Source organism: Trypanosoma melophagium (genome assembly GCF_022059095.1).
Source record: "Trypanosoma melophagium isolate St. Kilda chromosome Unknown ctg4segment1, whole genome shotgun sequence".
NCBI lineage: Eukaryota > Euglenozoa > Kinetoplastea > Trypanosomatida > Trypanosomatidae > Trypanosoma > Trypanosoma melophagium.
Window position 1 is genome coordinate 265,330 of NW_027125179.1, and position 20,320 is coordinate 285,649.

A 20,320-nucleotide genomic window follows, 5' to 3' on the forward strand; every position below is an offset into this window, starting at 1 on the left:
CATTCGCGAAAAGAACGATCTCGATTGAATAAAGAACGAAAACAACCTAAGCAAACACTTAGACTATCAGTTTGTGTGTAGAAAACAGAAAACATGAAAGTAAGAGATAGTCATTAGTGTTGCAGTAATTAAATATAATGATATGTGCTTGAGCTTGAATAGCTTATATATATAATAAAAATAGACTAACCGTTTCATATTTCACCCTACAAATCCACATTACCCTCAATATAAAACCAATACTCTTCTGACACTCTTGTTCCCATGAGCCAAGCTCGCGGGAAAGCCCACTTTGACAGGAATGTACAGTAAACCTAAAACGTAAAAATTTAGTGACACACACCACTACCATCATCATCAATGTTATTATCGAAGTGTAGAATAAAATAGAATCTGTGGGCAGTGACTTCTCCATTTCATCGGATCATCAAATAAAACTACTAGGACAAGACCGAACCTTCTTTACTTCAGTTGCTGGTAAACCAACCACGCTACCGTGCAAGAAAAAAAATACCAAGAGTCTTCTAAACATTTCTTCACAGCACGTGCACTGGAAACTCACCCCCTTTCTTCGATTTTTCCTGCGGCTTCCTTGTAGCTATTTGTTATTTTATGTGACACGTTCCTTTTTTCCCCCCTTTTGAAACCCCCCACCCCGTAACCTCTAACCATGTGTGGGGCAAGAGAAGCAAAAAGAAAACAAGCAAAAGTAGAAATTATGAAAAGCAAAAAAACAAAAAACAAACAAAGGGATCGCACCCCCACAAGAGTAAAGAATACTCAAAACAAACCAGTCACCTCGACACAACCTTTTTTCTTTCGCTTCACTTTCGCTTTGACTATCACATTTACTCTCTTTTATATCGTTTTCCCAACATGCTTCGCTTGCTTACTTCATTTATTTCCAGGGAACCAACAGTATTATGTTGGAAGGGCGTGACCCTGTAACCATTCTTTTTCACTGTTTCTGTTTTACTGCATTTTAAATAGTTAGAATTAAAAGAAGAAAGCGCACGAGTTCAAAAACCAAAAAAACTGTTTCGTTTCCTCAGCCTTTCGTCCGCCCAGTGTTTCTTTTGTTTTTAGCAGCCTTTATGAAAGGTATGCGGAGTCATCCATCGCTGCTCCTTTCTTTCTCAAAAACATGGTTTAATATATATAAATTCAGCAAGAAAGAGAAAAGGAAACAGGAAGAAGACTGTTGTTAAGGGAACACCCCATTTTATTTTTTTTCATCCTTTTTTTTGTTCGTTCAGTAGCAGAATAAATTTTGATATATTCCTAAAGATATTCACGCACATCAGTACCCTCTCAAGACCACTCCAGCACTGATCTTGACTAAGACAACACTACAAAAAAATATACACAAATATAAATAGATGGAAACATGCATACGTGTATATTTGTATATATCAATCCACTTATAAATATGTATATATAGTTCCCGCACGTTTTGTACACTTTATTTTCTTCTTCCCACCCATCTAAATTGACTCATTCACTCACAGTTGAATAAGGCAAAAAAAGGCATTAATACTATTCAATTTGCTGATACGGGCAGAGAATCAGGGCTATTACCACACAACACAGAGGCAAACACACGGCAAGCTCACTCCCCACCGAGTTTCCGTTTTTTTTCTTTTTTTTTCTTTTCTATATATCGCAACATATGGATCCCCCTCCTTCTTCTCCCATACTCTCTACGGGGCCATTGCGTTGTTGTTCGTGCCGTTCTGGTCCGCAGCGTGCATGGCAGCGTACAACTCCGGCGCAGAGTGCTGCAGTCCCTCCGGGACTTCAGCGAAGCACACGAAGAGTGTCGTCACGGCGCTTTCCACAGCGAAGAGGAAGTTAACATGCAGCACGAGAGCGACAAGAAAAGCGAGCACGCCGAGTGCAACAGAGCCATATATGAGGTGAACCACAATGCCAATTAATGCGGAGACACTGAGGGCAAGAAGACTCACCGTGGAACCGATGAGTGCATCGTTAAAGTAGGCGGCAAAGAAGCACTGCTTGCACAACTGCCACGTTCGCTTGGCAGCCTCAACGTAGCCACAGCCGTAGACCGCAACATGAACGAAGGCGTAGGTGTTGAAGTACTCCATCGCTGACTCCAGGCAAGAAATCAAGCAGAGAGCGATACACCGTACGAAATCATTTTCGGTATTGCTGGTGGTCTCCGCTATCCAACGGATGGTACGGACGAAGGCAACAATGAGAGAGCCAAAGCAGATAGAACCAAAACTGGTTGTCACCGCACGCTTGAACGAGGCAAGTGTTGGGTTTTTGGGCATCTGACCCTCACCAGCAAAATACCACGTAGCGGTCACGCCCGCCGTTGTTACATGCATTACATTGGATCCCACCTGGGCCGCCCAAAAAAAGAAAAGCACAAATAACACCATCAGCAATCCATCTCCCGCATTACCTTCGCCACTGCTTAGACGATTCAATACAGGAAAAACTGAATAGCCCCAGAAGTACACGTACACAATGGAGACGATACCCAAACCAACAGTAAATACAAAAATGGCTTTGTACCGCATCAAAATACCCGAAGAGGCCTTCAACAATTCGGCTGAGAATGGAATACGGTCTCGCACAAGGTATAGCCAAAGAGCCTGAATTCCACACATAATGAGCAAAAGAACACCGGCGAAAACAACACCCGTGATAAAGCATAGTACCGCAGCAGCCAATGCCAGCACAGCCGTTATCGCATTTGCAATGAATATCAACTGACGCGGAAAGTAACTCAGGAGAACCAAAGAAGCACATGCCCCAACCACGGAAATCAGAAAAATTACAGTAAGGAAAAGAAAAAGACCACCAGTGTCCAAAACTGATGTGTCAGGGTTCACTACCGCTGTACTGTTCACAGACGGGTCATATGTGGCGAGATTGACGGATCCCCACACCAGCGTCGTGACAAGTGTGGCAAGGAAGAGCAATGCGGCCCAGAGGTCCTGGTAACCCTGTACAATAAAGCGACCCAAACGCGGGTTTCCAGGTGTTTCTTCGGGGAAAAGAGGCACGCCGGCCACAGCTTCCCCGTACCAGTTATTACCGGCATGTGGTGAGTTATATATCTCTGCCTGGGGAATTTCATCCACATTGTAGGTCTTATATTTACTGGCCTTGAGACCCTGGTCCATCATATACCCTTCTTGATTGTGTTTGTTCTGTCTCCCTTATTATTCCTACGATTCAGTTAACTATTCCTCTGTGTGTATCTCTTCTTTATTGCGTGTTCCAAGAAAAATGCAAAATGCAAGTTTATTTCGCTCTCTCTTTCGTGGTGCAAAGTACTCCCCTATCAGAAAAAACAAAAAGCAATCTATATACAAGAGAAGCAAACAATGTACATCCAGTGGAGCTCACTTCAAGTTTAGCAGTAAACAGCTACAAGATATCATCAAGTTATATGCAGTTACATAAATAATGCCTCTGTGCGGATGCATCCCCTAGTTCCCAACGTCTTCACACCACGACAGCTCCTCCCCCACCTCCTCATCTGAGGTGCTCCGAACCAACGCCACTGCCTCTCGTCCTCGCTTCCGCCGTTGTGCACGTGATGCATTGCCAGTTGCACCCTCATGCGTTGCCACGGCGGTGCTCGTTTCCGACGGGACACAAGTGTTGTACACCAGGCTCGCAGCACGTCGCCTCCTTTGCACGGATGCGCAAAATGCTGCAGCCTCACCGTAGTAGTTCACCTGTGGATTACCGAAAAGAACAGCCGCAAGGCTGTAAACGTCCTTCAAGGAGCGTGTCACCAGCAGCGCCGCAGAAGCTAATGGGTGCAGGCACCCCTCGTGTGATTTTCGTCCAGGAGAGGGTACAGAAACAAGGTTCTGCTGAAGCACCCCAACACTGCCGCCGTATGTGCAGCAAAACGGCAGTTGTGTAGGCGAAAGTACATTTCTTGCAAAGGAGCGAAACTGCTGCTGCAAACGCGCAAGCCCACGTGGGGTCGCCGACAAGGACAGCCAAACCCCATAGAAGAGAATAATGGATGTTCGGCCTTTCGCCACATGCTTCGCATGCAATGCACCAAACACAGCGGGATCAACCGGCTGGTGACTGCCTTCGCCAAAGCAACAGGTCATGTCGAGGAAGAGGCTCTGATGCGGTAGTAGAAACCGCTCCAGCAAGGGCACCCGCTGCTTCTCTCCCCACAGCAACGCCACCTCCCGCATCGAGAGAGAGATGGCATCCGCCTGAGCAAGCGGCGAGCGATGCCGGTTAATCTGCCAATTGGCCAACGTCGACAACTCGGACGTGTCACGGGGATCAATGGCTGCAACAACCCAAAGATCCATCGCGCCCTCAAACTCGTGTCGCAGCCATCTTCGAAGTTGTGCTCGATCGGTGCACGCCTGACGCAGTCGAGCCGCTGCCACCTCTCTCACACGATATGTCGCGCAAACGTCGGAGGACGACGCATTTCCCACCCCAAAAGAGACAGGGACAATAATAGCAACAACAGAAGGGACAACAGCAGGAACGCCAATAAAGGCTAACAGTGACACCTTCAGCCGTTCCAATCGCACGGTCACGTCGGGGATATCTTCGTACACGACAGCCTCCATGCGGTCGCAGCCAGGCGATGCTTCAAAAATAGAGAACAGTACAGAGCAAGAAAACAAAAACAGAGGAAAAAAAAGGCGAAATAAGGAAAATAACAATGCAAACACATAGTAAGCATACCATCTGCCTTCCCCACAATAATAATACCTGATGGGGACACCCCCTCCTCTTCCCTATACCGGCACCATTGAAAATATACTCACACCCGTTTCGGTGCGTCAGTCTTGCGGACGCCTGACGCTGGAGAAATGATTCCCTGAGTGTCCTGAAGGTGGTGGAGGAGTTGGAAGTCGAAGAGAACGGCTGCTGGCGATGTCCTCTTCGTTGCGTGATTGCCTGCGTGTGGCAGCGAACAGCGGATTTCTAATCCTCACCTCTGTTCTGTGATCCTGTGAGACTGTCTCCCTGTACTTTTTTAGAAATTCGTTTGCGATGTCCTCAATCTGACGGTACCTCTCCACCTCGCCGCGGCGCCACCCCTCCCGCTCGGCAGTGTACCCCTCCGCAATTCTCAACATCTCCTTGTGCTGTGCCACCAGTGCTTCACACCTCTGCGTCCAGCCCTCTGCCTCACGAAACCGCTGGATCTCATCATCGCGGGACGCCTCTATGGCGGGAATGTCCTCATTTAACGACGCAGTATCCCGTGGTTGGTCATTATGCTCATGCGGCGCTGGGGTGGCACCATGCGAAATGGCTCCGCGGCTGTTCGAGAGCGCTCTCCGTGTCAGTGTATACTGCACGGCGGTGTGAAACTCCTCCGTGAAGCCATCATCTGCGGAGAAGGGGCAGCTGCGGCGGTCATAAACTGCCCGCTGCATTGGGATCGGCAAGACATCACACAGATCTCTATAATTTCGAGAGTCGTTTCTAACTATCTGCGAGGTGTGTCTTCCAAACAGTATCTGTCGCCAGGCATTCTCCAATTCCACGGGAAAGGAATAAGAAGAGGCGTTGCCTGACGAAGTAGCAACTGAAGAGCCCACCAGACCCACCCCGTATATACCGTCATCTGCATTCTGTGCATCCTTCAACAATTGATTAGGGGCTCGCTGCGTCGAATTCCTCACATCCCCCTGGAATAGTACACGGCGGACCATCGCAAGACGCCAGCCGAGACTGCATCACAGTCTCTGAAGAACCGTTATCGGTTTCTATGGTAGCAAGGAAAGAGGAAGAAGACAGCTCTGTGGTTGGCATTGCATACGTGGGATACTCATTCTGGTTGTCCCCGGCCCCGTGCAACTCCCTGGTGGGGCTATCCTGGGTCAGCCTGCCTTCTCTGTTTACAAAGACCGTACGACGCAAACGCAGCTGCAGGTGTAAACGCGCGCACTGAAACACCTGTATGGCCTCTGTGTAATCCATTGGTTGTACCCCATTGATTTCAACAATCTCATCCCCCTTCTGTAGCTTTGAGGCTACAGCAGACGTAATTTCACCAACCTTCAGGGGAAGGCTACGGCCACACATGAGAAAGCCCCAAGAAGAGGACCTGTCCGGACGTGAAAGAAGCACTGATACAAATTTGACATCCACAACCGTAAGTCGGTCAGACGATCGGGACCTGCGCCCGCCCGGTGATTGCGGAAGCAAAGAGGCCTCAACTGCTGGATCGACAAGATCCATAGCGAGGAACTCGCTTGTAGCAGCACCGAACATTTCTTTCTCCTCATACTTTGCCCTTTTCATCTCCTTGAAGGAAAAAAAAAAACTCTGCTACACCAGTGAGGCTACTTTGAGATGCGCGCCTGTCTCAGTTTATGACACCTTCACAAGAGACCAATGGCGAGTCAAAAAGGAAGGGGTGAAGTCACACAATGGGCACTACAAGAAATTTGTAGGGTTGAGAGGGAACACGCACACACAGACAATCCCCCCCAACCGACATACAGAAATAGAGATATAGAAATACATGTATATATATATATACAGATTGCGTATTGTCCTTGATTAAGGGACCTATCCCTCCGGCTTAAACCAAATATAAGCAAAAACACCAAGGGAGAAGCAATGAAGGGAAAGGGTTCAAGTTCAACCTCTCGTGCAGATCACACTCTCGAGCTTTAAGAATAATATGCAGTAAACCTAAAACGTAAAACTTCATTGATACACACCACCATCATCATTGTTATTATCGAAACGTAAAATCAAATAGTCTCTGTGGGCAATGACTTTCCATTTTAGAGGCTATCTGGTACGGAACTGAGTTTTTGCTGCTACTGAAACTGAAGGAGCAGTTTGCGTCTTTTGATTAATTAACTTTACAAACTCCGAAGAGTCTGTACCAAGACGACTTAGTAGTGTAAGGTAAATAACAATGTATTGTTCCAACCGTTGTACCATGCCAAACCGTTGCATCTTCATAGTTGATACAACGTCGTATACTGTTTTATCATTTAAAGTTCCATTTTCCAGGTGAGAGAGAACACCATATGTTCCTATCAATGTGCCTGTTCGTCCAATTCCAGCACTACAATGTACAACCACAGGTACATCTGTGGGAGCCTCTTTAATTATTTTAAGAAGTATTTCAAAAGAAGCATTAGAAAGTGGCACTCCGTGATCGGGCCAACCAGTATATTGTACTTGGAGAACTTTATGTGGAGGTTCATCAGAACGTTGTAAAGTTAAATAGCGTCGCGTTATTTTTAATTTCGTATCAACCTCGTATGGTTTTTGTGGATCAGTAGAGACCTTTATTCCTATAGATCCTGGTGCTGAAATGAACGATTCGCTTTCCTTTGGCCAGTAACAATCAGCTTTGGCAATTCCACCTTCATTAAGTTTTGTAAGCATAATGACAAGACTTATTTTCTTTTCGTAAATAACTGTTAAAAAGTCCTGTATACCATGAGGCAAAGGAGCTTGACAAGCCACAAAGGTGTGGGATAAACCAAGATCGATAAGATTACCATTAATGTAACAACTTGTAGATGGACCACTTCCCACACTTACGGTATCAGTAGGGAATGGATAAATGGTTGCTTCATTGGCCAGGATGTCCAAGTACCGGTTCTTCTCCTTATTTTTTAAGGAAGAAGTGAAGTTGATGCGTCGTGGGTCTTCTTGCCGCTGCAACTGCGTAAACTCCGAGTGTACGCGTTGATACAATGATGTCGCTGATAGTTTAGATATGGTTAAACTATCAGCATTGTATGTTTTGTAAGGCATACTTTCTGTTTCTTTCTGGGACATTGATTATAAGGCAAAAGGATATGTCCCTCTTGTCAAAGAGCACCACTACACTATGGTCCCCGAGTCAAAAAAAAAATAATAATAACAATAACAATAGTATCAACAATAAAAGTTGCAATGTTACAGGAAATAAAAGAAAAAAAAGAAGGAAAAAAATAAGTGTACAGTATTTAAGGCTGATGAACAAGAGAGACACAAAATGCACGCGTACAAGTATTCTCAAAAGGGGGGAAAAAAAAAACAACGCCCAAGAAAGAAAGAAAGAAAGAAAGAGAGAATACGTGAGAAAAAGAGGAGGGATAAAAAAAAAAAAAAACAACAGTTGTGATTGTTTTTTTTTCTTTTTAATCTTCTACCTTACTCGATTTCACTCCTAACGGAGCAACACAGCACCCTTTTTTTCCACCTAGTATGTAACAAAAAAAAAAAGAGAGAGATACCATTTTTTCTTTCTTCCTCCTCTGCATTCAGGCAGACACAAACACAGAAACAAATAAACGAACAAACAAAGAGTCAGGGACCGATAATCAGTTAGCTAGCAACACAAGCAGACCGATATATAAGTTACACCGCAGAGATGGGATCCTCTCTCCCTGAATCAACTGCAATACCCAACCTAAGCCTCAGTCCCACAATATCTTCATGGTCGACCAAGAGTTGCAGTCGTTTACGTGCCCTTAATGCAACGGAGTAAAATACACCACCAACAGCATTGGGAGCATCAATTTTCAGCAATACTGTACCAACATCCATTGACTCCAATTGTGTTCGCAGGGATTCGTCTTCAATATCAGTAAAGAGAACATCTTTCAATTTACCTCCCATAAGGAGACGCTCAACCAAACTCACATGTACGTGCAACAAACGTGGGGAGTTTCGCATTAGCTTTGCGAAAAGTACAGCAGATTCACTTGCTATGCGCCAGCCTCCGTCAAGGTTTTCGTGAGCAAACACACGTAGTCCCGCGGAAACCACTAAAAGGGAATCCGTCTTTGCTTGCAAAACTTCCTGTGCAGATCGGGAGACGATGGAACAGTTAGTGGTTAACGAAAGACTCAACTCACGCTTCCCTGGTGCCGCTCGTAAGACGAGTTGCTGAATTGGGAAATCCTTTACTTTATAAAAATTCTCAATGGCATCCGTAATGGGCGCCGGTGCAACTATGTACTGTGGAGGTACCCTTTTCTTGGTAATAGTAGTAGTAGTAGTAGTAGTAGTAGTAGTAGTAGTAACGTCCAAAGGTTTTTCCCCTACATTCTCTACCCGTATTCTCTTCTCTGTAAAAGATTTACTGATATTATTATTATTATTATTATTATTATTATTATTATTATTATTATTATTATTATTATTATTATTATTGTTATTATTATTATCACTGTTGACACTGATACCACTGGAATCGGTTTTCTCGACCCCAGACTCATCGCGCTTCTGTAGTCGAAACTCACTGATTTTGTCAAAAACAGCAATAAAGAAGGCTCCACCTTTGCAATGCGTAGGGAATAAACGCATACAAAGACGGAGATCAAGTTTATTCACGGCATCTGATGAATATGCTCCAGGTGTATTTGGTGGAAATAATGCTTCATGAGCCTCATCACATGGTGCATTAACCACGACACCTTTGGTGTTTGTTACCACCCACCGCTGCAGCCCCGGCGCACAACTTAATCCTGGGAGCATTGAACGTGCATCCACAAGTTTCATAGCACCACCGGTACGATGTACAATCTGGGCTACCACTGCTTCATTTTCAATAGGGTTCATAGAACAGGTACTGTATACAAGACGACCTCCCACTCGAAGTAAATGACAAGAACGTAATGCAATTTGAATTTGCGTCTTTTGTAGTGTAATAGCTTCTCTAGGTGACCAAATTTTAAAAACATGGGGTGCCTTCCGTATTGTACCATCACCTGAACATACAACATCACATAGAATCTTATCAAATCGAAGTTCTCCATTGACATCAGCAGATGATAATAAAGATGGGGAAACGGTTGATGATGACTCTGATGTTAATTTTAAATTCACATTAGGAAAATATCGTGCATCATGATTTGTGAAAAGTGCAAAAGGGAAGAGAAGCCTAAGCCGTTTTACCTGATGCACAAGCATATTTGCCCGTTTCATATCAATATCATTTGCAATAACAAGTCCCTCACTCCCGTAGTCAAAGGGAAATGGTGAAACATCTGACTCTGCTGGAACCACTTTGTGTCGACCTAGTGCAACAAGCATCTGTGCTGTCTTTGAACCAGGTGAAGCACACATATCCAGACATTTATCATTTGGTTGAATATTCAAAAAGAATGGTGGAAGCATAGAAACCTCTTCTTGTCGAGAAATAGTTCCAAGGGCTGTTTGTTTTATCAAAAAATTCCGTAGTGTCTGCATATCCGGACGCTTACGAAATTCTGTTTTCCCTGCAAGAATCCTCCACGCCATTCCGGGGATAGGGTACCATGGAATAGGCTCCACAAGAGAACGATCAAGTGATTCAAAATAGCTTGATACATTCTTCGCAAGAGGATCTGTATCGTTAATCCATATAGTAGTTGGGAGTGGTTCTCGAAATAGTTTCATTTCAGTTTCCCACTCCGCTGGTGTGCAGACCTTTTGAAGATCACAGTAATATCTCTCCAAAGCAGGGCACTTGAGTTGACGCAGCATATCCTGATGATTAGAACCCACCCAATTCCCATCTTCATCATACACTGTGTTTACCTTCAGTTCACGACGATTCTTTCCAAAAGATTTTAATTTTTTCTTCATTGGCTGTTGTTGCCGCCCCTGTCCTTGCCTCTGCCTCTGTTGTTGCTGGTTTTGTTCCTCCTGCTGACTCATTTCCATGCAGTAAAGTCTGTCGCAGTGGTAACAAAAGAGATTCTTCTATGAAATATGATTAACGTCGTTTTTAGTATTATAAAAAAAAATATAATAAAATAAAATAAATAAAAATAAGTGTAACTTGATACAACAACAAAAACAAAGACAGTTCAGGAACAGACAGAAACAGGCAAACAGAGACAAAAGCTACTAATATAAGAGGAAAAAAGGAAACAAAAAAAAATAATAATAGCCTGTGAAAAATACGTAAAACGAAAGAATCCACAAAAGACACATAAAACCTTTATAATATTCGTAGCTATCGCCAAACGTGCTTTTATCAACAGAATAAAACTCATAAATACATATCAACATCTACATCGATGCAAAAGGAAGGAAATTTCTTTCACGAATGCCTCATCCAATAAAAATTCTCACAATCAACATTGCAGTTCACTCTATTCCTTTCCCTCCTCTTCTTCCAGTGGACGCTCTGGTGGCCCAGATCGAAATACAAGAACATGCATCTCATTGATCTTAAAATTAACAAGCGTTTCAGCATCATTTGTGACATTTACACCAAAGTGCGAACCAGCAATCACATGCCAAGTTCCTTTCTGCTCAGCATCTAACTTTTTCTTTAATTTTGTAGCAACATCTTTATAGCTGTATCCTGGAGGAACTTGATCAAGAATTTGCTGGGCCATCTCTAATACCATGTCCGCAAAAGCTTGGGAGCTGTCGTGCCTTTCAATCACAGTTACCCGCTCTGGACGTTCTGTTACAACATCATTATTCGCCACCTGGACATTCTCTTGAAGTTCATCCTCGTCCATTCTTTACTTATACCTTTATCTTATATCTTCAAAATAAAATAACAAAGTAAACAATGCCAACACAGAAAACAATACAAAAAATTCAAAAGCATTTCAAAAACGCTTCAACAAAAACAAAAAAAAAACAATTGAGCAAACTAAATAAAAATAAATAAAAGGAAAACAGATCCCAACGCCACATCGAGTATTACAAATCAATAAACACCCAAAACTCAATAATTGCAACAAAAATAAGACATCTATGGTCTCCGCTGTGCATGAATCGCCCCGAGCACTCGAGAGCCAGCGGGGCGGGATTAATACAGCGTCGCAGATGCAAAAGGGGTGGGCATCATAGCAGATCTTGGTTTTGTGTCAATCGGTTTCTCGTCACAGTCAAACTCCCGCCAGGGTGAGGATAGAATTGCTTTTAGAATCATGTTACCATGCCTTTCCGTGTGTGTGTGTGTACCCAGTTGTCTGTCCACAACGAGAGAAAGAAAGAGAGGGGGGAAGCAGGGTTTGAGAGGGGCACTGCAGTAATCAGTTGATATGATTTGTAAATGGGCTGTCAAGCATGTGGTTGTACTCAGTGTCAGCGATCCATTTTGTTATTCATCACTTATTCCGCAGAAATACAGGTTGGATATGCGTGGACTCCTTTATGCCTTTGGCACAATGGATAAAAGCCACGCATTTCAATGCGTCTCGAGAAAAGGAAAGCACCTGTGCTCACTGGGTACTGAGTCCAGTGCTTGTTCTTATGTGTGTGTGTGTGTGTGTGTGTGGGTGGAGTGAGGGTGACGTCAGAGTGGAGTGATTTGTGTTGTCGGTAAACTCATCGCTTGGTGTGTCTCAGAAATGTAGACGTTTCTCATCATTTTATTGGCTTTTGATGGTGTTGTGGTTCAGAAAGACATCAAATTCTTGGGGTGTGTCTTACAATTATCTTTTTCAATGGTTGCTGTAGTAATGTATTGTGGACAAGATACTATACTTGATGTGTTTGGTTTATGGGCTAGGTGTGGAAATACAGCATGGTACTGGTAAAGAAAAAAAGAGATAATTTCAAGCAGGGCAAGAAAAAAGGCACACAGATACACGCCATAATAGAAAAAAGAAATAAAGAGAGAAAAAACATTTGCATTTAGTAGGTCATACTAGTAGGAGAATACTGGGAAGAGGCTGAAGAGATTTTAATCAATGGCGTGGTGTAATTCGCAGCCATTCTTGTATAGTGAAGATATTTTCGATTCATTCACCCGAATATCTTAAAACACATATATCTTGTGTCACTCCTGCAATACATTTTCAGTGCGTATCACCTTTGCTACTGTTGTTTTTGCTGTCTCACTCCTCTCACCCAACGAGTCTCGCTCTCTCTTCTCACCTGAGCCACATCCCGTACACCCACACACAGTACAGCCGGTAAACCGTTTATTCCGTCGCTGCTCCGCCGGTACGCGGCAAATACACGTTCCATCATTTTCATCATCACTGCGTCCACGTCGTTCTGTTTTGTGACGATTTGCGTATTTATTCACCATTCGTGCCGCCGCGCTCGCAGTGCCGGGCACACAACACGCCGTACAACACAAACGCTCATACCCCGGCAGCCGCCACCGCCGCACGAGACCGGCGTCCACAAAGTTCATCTCACAGCAGTAATTCAACACCTCACTTGAGATCAGCTTCTCACGGTAACAGGCATCATAGACGTAACGGGTTCGCTCCCGGTTAATACGAGCCACACGCCAGAGAGGTGGAACTGGTTTTTCATAATCTCCAGTGTTATGGTCACTTGCTTTCTCATCAGTATTTTCTCTCTTTTCAGTATCATGCGGCGTAGCAACACTGTTACTCGAACTACTTTTTTTTGTGCTTTGTTTGCTGAGAGGAATTTGTGCCTGCGTTGGGTCATCTGAAAGTGCCAGACGCATATCAACGTCGTACTCATCCAGTTTCTCAGAGATAAGCTCAAACCCCGGTGGGGGACGCTTCATACCTGGTCGAATCTTTGGCATACTCAATCAACACAGCACAACAAACAATACCGATAACAACACCAAAAAATAATAACAGTAGCAGTCTCCTCAAAATGCACTACTGCACAATACCCTGACGAGTTCACTGGTAGTACCGCAGATTCAAGAAAAAAAAAAGAAAAGAAAAGAAGGAAAAAAAGCATATTTGCAAAAAAAAAAAAGGCGACAATACATGACTTAATACTTATTTGATACACGTAAGAGTAACATTAAAACCCCACACTATCATTCTCCTTTTATGTATTCCTGGTGACCCACAATCTTTAATATTACAAATAACACTGTGGTATATGCAAGTACGACTAGAGTACATAATAGTGAAATAAAAGGACCTGTACACAGTGCCCTTAACGATCCTACAACAGTAATATAGGAAATTCTCTCTCCCATTGTGTCTCCTTCATCCAGTTCCCACAAAAAGAACACAAGCAGGAGATGACAAGGAAATTTCGTCAAAATATAAAAAAAAAGAAGCGAAAAATGTAAAGAACTGTTTAAAAACAAAATATGTAAAAAAAAAAAAAAAACAAAAAAAAGTATACCAGCAACAAATAAGCATATTACACACCATTACAAGATCATCTTAGTTCCAACAGAGAGGTAAACAAGATCGCTTTCACTAGCTCCAAAGCAGTGACACAACTCCACACACAAAAAAAATCTACAACCATTAGGGACATAAAAGTTCAACACTGCCTCTCCAAGCACATCAATAAAGAAATATCACAAAAGGGCAACATACCAAATGGAATTCATAAAAACTTCAAGAAAAAATAATTATAACGAATGTCAGCTTAACAGTCATAACAGTTCCCTTAGTATTTCTTTCCTTTAGTCTCAAACAACTCAGGTTTACTTTCAAAACAATCCATACTTCCAAAAGAACTCTTAGTATTATTATCTACAGCAAACCAAGTACAAAATACCATCAAAATCGCACTTTTACACGCGCTCACCTTATTGAAAATGAAACTGCTTCCGTCGGGTGCAATGGTACACACCTCCCTGTACTTTGGGCAAACAATGCCACCATTGGTGAAGGTCTTCTTCGGTGTGAGCACGCTGCCTTCAGGACATGGGTACCACTCGTCATCGCCAGAGTACCGCACCTGAACATTCTCGTTATCACACTTTACCTCTGCACACACGTCGCCAATAATCTTCCCATTCAGCTCCAGCAGCTGTCCCTTCAGACACCACGACAATGGACCAGTGCGAATCCCGGGGAAGCCATTTTTATTGTCACCGTTGCAAAAAGCATCCATCCATGGCAAAACAACTGGACACAAATCCATCAACTCTGAATAGTGACCTCCAACCCGATGATCGGTGAAGTACCGGTACACATGTGGAAGTCCCTGTGGATGCGCGAAAAGAACACATGACCCCAGACCACGACGGTCAGAGGTACACTCGGGCGTCTCAGAACGGACACCACAAAAAAACTCGGGGTATTTGGGAATATTGTTTTCCACGCACTTCCCCATAAGAAAACCACAGCCAGCATTCATACCCCAACTCATTGTTTCTTCCATCCCCCAGTTCGCTCTATAGTAATTGGTACCCTCAAATGCTGCCATCGTCAGTGCAGTGTAGTAGCCGATACCAGTAATACCAGCCATCAACTCGTCCTTGGCGTTGCGCCGCTCCCAGTGTGAGAGCGCTGTAGCGTCACCCCCATCATCCTCCAGTTCAATGCCAGGGGCAGTGCTGCAGTTGTAGTGCTCCCGGGCCTTTTCAACTGCCTTCGCAGACGACAGAAAAACAGCTACCTTCTTCCCCCTCGTATCGGGTTTTACCGTGATAATTTTGGCTTTGATGAAGATATCCCTGTCGAAACCGAGGACATGTGCCATTTCGTGCGCAGCAACACGCACCATCTCAGAGGTCCCAACAATTCGATTAGGCGCGAAATACATGGCTCCCACTACAGGGCGACGATTATTCAGGAGTGCACACAACACACCCCAGGCAACAACTGCAAGCTGCGACGGACCAGCAGCAACGTACACCACTATGTCGTATCGGGAGAACCCAGGGTCACGGTGCTCCTTTGGGACGGAAAATTCGTAGCACAAATCACTTTTATCAAACTCTGGAACCCTGAAAGCTCCATTCATTGGTTTAACAAGGAGTCGTTCCTGATGGAGCTTCACGGCACCCGGAAGGATGTGGTCAAGCAGTGTTCTCTTCTTCTCGTTAGTAAGAATATCTTCAGTCCGACACAACCACGTTCCACTCAAAAAATTCGGACGGCTCTGTCCTTGCGCCGTGCAGTGCATACTTGTGGTGTCCAAGTCCACAGTCGACACAAAGATGCGGATAGGAGCCCATGGTTCAGAAGCAGCTGCAGTGTAAGCTTGCCACGCTCCTTGTCCCTTTGCTGGGATCTCACGCACTACAGACACAGAAATATTACTAATTCTCTTTTTTATCACATTAAAGCCGCACGTCGGACTCAATACAGTGACACACACGCACACACTGGTAAAGTAAAACAGTAGCACCAGCGGCACAACGTACAGCAGACGGCTCATTGCAACGTGCACAACGCGAACTCGCCGTATTTCAAGTGATCGACTCTCCGTGAAGCAGGTCGCCCTATCAGACACAGATAAAGTAAAAAACAAAGAAAAAAGAGGAGAAAAAAACAACAACATAGAGATAACCACGAAAAAAAAGACAATATCGTAAATTAAAGCAGAAAGCAACAAATCATAAGAACTCCTACAAGCACATGCGCTCACATTCCATGGGAAAAAAAGCCAAACACAATGACTGCAGATACTACGCTACACCATGGCCCCGCCAAACACAGGAGCCCACACCTCAACGAGAAAAACACAGGCAGAGAGACAAAGAGAAAGGAGTATGGAGAGGGGGAGAGAGGGTTTGAGAAGGGCACTGTACTGCTCTCCGCTGTGCATGAATCGCCCCGAGCACTCGAGAGCCAGCGGGGCGGGATTAATACAGCGTCGCAGATGCGAAAGGGGTGGGCATCATAGCAGATCTTGGTTTTGTGTCAATCGGTTTCTCGTCACAGTCAAACTCCCGCCAGGGTGAGGATAGAATTGCTTTTAGAATCATGTTACCATGCCTTTCCGTGTGTGTGTGTGTACCCAGTTGTCTGTCCACAACGAGAGAAAGAAAGAGAGGGGAGAAGCAGGGTTTGAGAGGGGCGCTGCAGTAATCAGTTGATATGATTTGTAAATGGGCTGTCAAGCATGTGGTTGTACTCAGTGTCAGCGATCCATTTTGTTATTCATCACTTATTCCGCAGAAATACAGGTTGGATATGCGTGGACTCCTTTATGCCTTTGGCACAATGGATAAAAGCCACGCATTTCAATGCGTCTCGAGAAAAGGAAAGCACCTATGCTCACTGGGCACTGAGTCCAGTGCTTGTTCTTATGTGTGTGTGTGTGTGGGTGGAGTGAGGGTGACGTCAGAGTGGAGTGATTTGTGTTGTCGGTAAACTCATCGCTTGGTGTGTCTCAGAAATGTAGACGTTTCTCATCATTTTGTTACTCTGTATTGGATTTGTGCTTCAGGGAGGGAACATACCGCAATGATGATTAGCCAGCCTGCGGTGGTCTAAGGTTATGTACCTGAGTCTGTTCAGGTAAGGTAAAGGCATTCAACAAACTGTCGGAAGTATGTGACCTCATTAAAAAAGAAGTGTAAATTTTTTCACTGATGCATTATTCATTTATATTATCTATATCTGTCTTTGGTCCATCGAATGGTGGCGTAAAGGACTAGTGCCTCATAATTTCGGAGATGCCTTGGTTCTGAAGTACTTGTTTACGAATAGTGACCGCATGTTGTAGCACTGAATGGGGGGTGGCAAAGAACAATAGAGTAATAAACTCTATTGCTCATTTAGTAGCGGATATGGACTTAGGTGCCAGGGAAACTGAGAGAACAGAAAGGAATCCACTAGCCATTACCTTCAAACGGAACTTTTTGAGTTCACTTTGTATGCGTAAATGTTTTACAGACTGGTTATTTTTACATCAGCTTTTGATGGCTGCACTAGGGATGAGGAAGGACATGACAAACACGAAAAGAAACCTATTATCTTTACAACAAAAAGAGTAGTGGGAAAGAAGAAGATACTCTTGTAACAGCAGGCACAAAAAACACATTCACACTCTCCACACACACAAACACATACTCTTTTTAGAGCCCATCCATAGAGGAGCCAATTCCAAACTCCAAAGGAAAAGAAAAAAACATATCCATTACCTTTATTTTGGTGCCTTGCTCCCGAGTTCTACTACTACTTTCCATTCTCATTCTATCACATATTGCCATGTGCATCGGTGACAGTAAGACTATCGGGCTATGGTGCAAACAAAGTATTGAAGTACGGCCTTCTTGAGAGCACTGAATCACACAACAAGTACCTTATCCATAAGAATATAGGACATTGTTATCCTCCATTGTGCATTTAGTCCAAGAAGGAAATATCAAAACAACCTAAAAAAAACCCAAGGGTTCAACTAAAAGAAAGTTATCAAACAAATCTTGAGAAATATACGTTCGTTGTATGGTTAGTGGTTTGATGTATAAAGCAAAAAAAAAAAAAAAATGCGTGGATGAATGGTTATAATAAAAAATGGAGATAAAAGTCTAGCATAACAGAATTTCTGGGAACCGGTAATAAAGTTTAATAAGCAAGAAAAACCCCCATTTAGTGGAAACTGCACGTTGGTATCGCCTAACCAGGATGTTCACGATCCCACTGTCAAGAGACACATCTCTGAGTTACCATGAGTTCCATGGACCATCATTGCTGAGAGAACAGTCAAGAAAATAAACACCGCGGGAAACAAAGAAACGACAATACTGACATCGGCATCACCCATAGCTTCACCAAAGTGACGACGCTTAATAACTATTGTGGTGTCATACTTCTCACTCTCTCCACGAGGGGACATCGCACTTGGAGCGCCACCCTCACCACCCCTTTCACCCTGCATCAAAGTTTTGCCCCCCTTAGAATCCTCAGTAGCAACTTTGCTGCCAGTGCTATTCTTCTTCACATTCTCCTCAGCACTCCCCATTCCAAAACCCTCCTCGCTAGAAACTCCAACGACATCAACATTATTACCTTCATTTACTTTCGAGATATTATTCTTTACAATGAGACTGCTTCCGTCGGGTGCAATGGTACACACCTCCCTGTACTTTGGGCAAACAATGCCACCATTGGTGAAGGTCTTCTTCGGTGTGAGCACGCTGCCTTCAGGACATGGGTACCACTCGTCATCGCCAGAGTACCGCACCTGAACATTCTCGTTATCACACTTTACCTCTGCACACACGTCGCCAATAATCTTCCCATTCAACTCCAGCAGCTGTCCCTTCAGACACCACGACAATGGACCAGTGCGAATCCCGGGGAAGCCATTTTTATTGTCACCGTTGCAAAAAGCATCCATCCATGGCAAAACAACTGGACACAAATCCATCAACTCTGAATAGTGACCTCCAACCCGATGATCGGTGAAGTACCGGTACACATGTGGAAGTCCCTGTGGATGCGCGAAAAGAACACATGACCCCAGACCACGACGGTCAGAGGTACACTCGGGCGTCTCAGAACGGACACCACAAAAAAACTCGGGGTATTTGGGAATATTGTTTTCCACGCACTTCCCCATAAGAAAACCACAGCCAGCATTCATACCCCAACTCATTGTTTCTTCCATCCCCCAGTTCGCTCTATAGTAATTGGTACCCTCAAATGCTGCCATCGTCAGTGCAGTGTAGTAGCCGATACCAGTAATACCAGCCATCAACTCGTCCTTGGCGTTGCGCCGCTCCCAGTGTGAGAGCGCTGTAGCGTCACCCCCATCATCCTCCAGTTCAATGCCAGGGGCAGTGCTGCAGTTGTAGTGCTCCCGGGCCTTTTCAACTGCCTTCGCAGACGACAGAAAAACAGCTACCTTCTTCCCCCTCGTATCGGGTTTTACCGTGATAATTTTGGCTTTGATGAAGATATCCCTGTCGAAACCGAGGACATGTGCCATTTCGTGCGCAGCAACACGCACCATCTCAGAGGTCCCAACAATTCGATTAGGCGCGAAATACATGGCTCCCACTACAGGGCGACGATTATTCAGGAGTGCACACAACACACCCCAGGCAACAACTGCAAGCTGCGACGGACCAGCAGCAACGTACACCACTATGTCGTATCGGGAGAACCCAGGGTCACGGTGCTCCTTTGGGACGGAAAATTCGTAGCACAAATCACTTTTATCAAACTCTGGAACCCTGAAAGCTCCATTCATTGGTTTAACAAGGAGTCGTTCCTGATGGAGCTTCACGGCACCCGGAAGGATGTGGTCAAGCAGTGTTCTCTTCTTCTCGTTAGTAAGAATATCTTCAGTCCGACACAACCACGTTCCACTCAAAAAATTCGGACGGCTCTGTCCTTGCGCCGTGCAGTGCATACTTGTGGTGTCCAAGTCCACAGTCGACACAAAGATGCGGATAGGAGCCCATGGTTCAGAAGCAGCTGCAGTGTAAGCTTGCCACGCTCCTTGTCCCTTTGCTGGGATCTCACGCACTACAGACACAGAAATATTACTAATTCTCTTTTTTATCACATTAAAGCCGCACGTCGGACTCAATACAGTGACACACACGCACACACTGGTAAAGTAAAACAGTAGCACCAGCGGCACAACGTACAGCAGACGGCTCATTGCAACGTGCACAACGCGAACTCGCCGTATTTCAAGTGATCGACTCTCCGTGAAGCAGGTCGCCCTATCAGACACAGATAAAGTAAAAAACAAAGAAAAAAGAGGAGAAAAAACAACA

General features: G+C 44.4%; 7 protein-coding genes across 7 annotated transcripts; all 7 read right to left on the reverse strand.

The window, feature by feature from the left end:
* Positions 1 to 1,700: 1,700 nt before the first annotated feature.
* On the reverse strand, positions 1,701 to 3,161 carry LSM04_003779 (Choline transporter-like; the record flags this gene model as incomplete). The annotated part of the gene is made up of 1 exon (XM_067338987.1): positions 1,701 to 3,161. The coding sequence occupies one exon, from the start codon at positions 3,159 to 3,161 to the stop codon at positions 1,701 to 1,703; it is 1,461 nt and encodes a 486-aa protein (XP_067187835.1).
* Positions 3,162 to 3,467: 306 nt separating this feature from the next.
* LSM04_007177 (uncharacterized protein) lies at positions 3,468 to 4,595 on the reverse strand (the record flags this gene model as incomplete). Its single annotated transcript, XM_067338988.1, has 1 exon — positions 3,468 to 4,595. The coding sequence occupies one exon, from the start codon at positions 4,593 to 4,595 to the stop codon at positions 3,468 to 3,470; it is 1,128 nt and encodes a 375-aa protein (XP_067187970.1).
* A 216-nt stretch (positions 4,596 to 4,811) lies between these two features.
* On the reverse strand, positions 4,812 to 6,255 carry LSM04_007371 (uncharacterized protein; the record flags this gene model as incomplete). Its single annotated transcript, XM_067338989.1, has 2 exons — positions 4,812 to 5,712; positions 5,777 to 6,255. The coding sequence occupies 2 exons, from the start codon at positions 6,253 to 6,255 to the stop codon at positions 4,812 to 4,814; spliced, it is 1,380 nt and encodes a 459-aa protein (XP_067187977.1).
* A 528-nt stretch (positions 6,256 to 6,783) lies between these two features.
* LSM04_005468 (PTP type protein phosphatase) lies at positions 6,784 to 7,791 on the reverse strand (the record flags this gene model as incomplete). The annotated part of the gene is made up of 1 exon (XM_067338990.1): positions 6,784 to 7,791. The coding sequence occupies one exon, from the start codon at positions 7,789 to 7,791 to the stop codon at positions 6,784 to 6,786; it is 1,008 nt and encodes a 335-aa protein (XP_067187900.1).
* Positions 7,792 to 8,355: 564 nt separating this feature from the next.
* On the reverse strand, positions 8,356 to 10,641 carry LSM04_007676 (SAM-dependent methyltransferase RsmB/NOP2-type; the record flags this gene model as incomplete). Its single annotated transcript, XM_067338991.1, has 1 exon — positions 8,356 to 10,641. The coding sequence occupies one exon, from the start codon at positions 10,639 to 10,641 to the stop codon at positions 8,356 to 8,358; it is 2,286 nt and encodes a 761-aa protein (XP_067187996.1).
* A 440-nt stretch (positions 10,642 to 11,081) lies between these two features.
* Positions 11,082 to 11,459, reverse strand: LSM04_002902 (Dynein light chain; the record flags this gene model as incomplete). The annotated part of the gene is made up of 1 exon (XM_067338992.1): positions 11,082 to 11,459. The coding sequence occupies one exon, from the start codon at positions 11,457 to 11,459 to the stop codon at positions 11,082 to 11,084; it is 378 nt and encodes a 125-aa protein (XP_067187800.1).
* Positions 11,460 to 12,730: 1,271 nt separating this feature from the next.
* On the reverse strand, positions 12,731 to 13,462 carry LSM04_000247 (G10 protein; the record flags this gene model as incomplete). Its single annotated transcript, XM_067338993.1, has 1 exon — positions 12,731 to 13,462. One exon carries the CDS (start codon positions 13,460 to 13,462, stop codon positions 12,731 to 12,733), a length of 732 nt encoding a protein of 243 aa, XP_067187693.1.
* Positions 13,463 to 20,320: the final 6,858 nt, after the last annotated feature.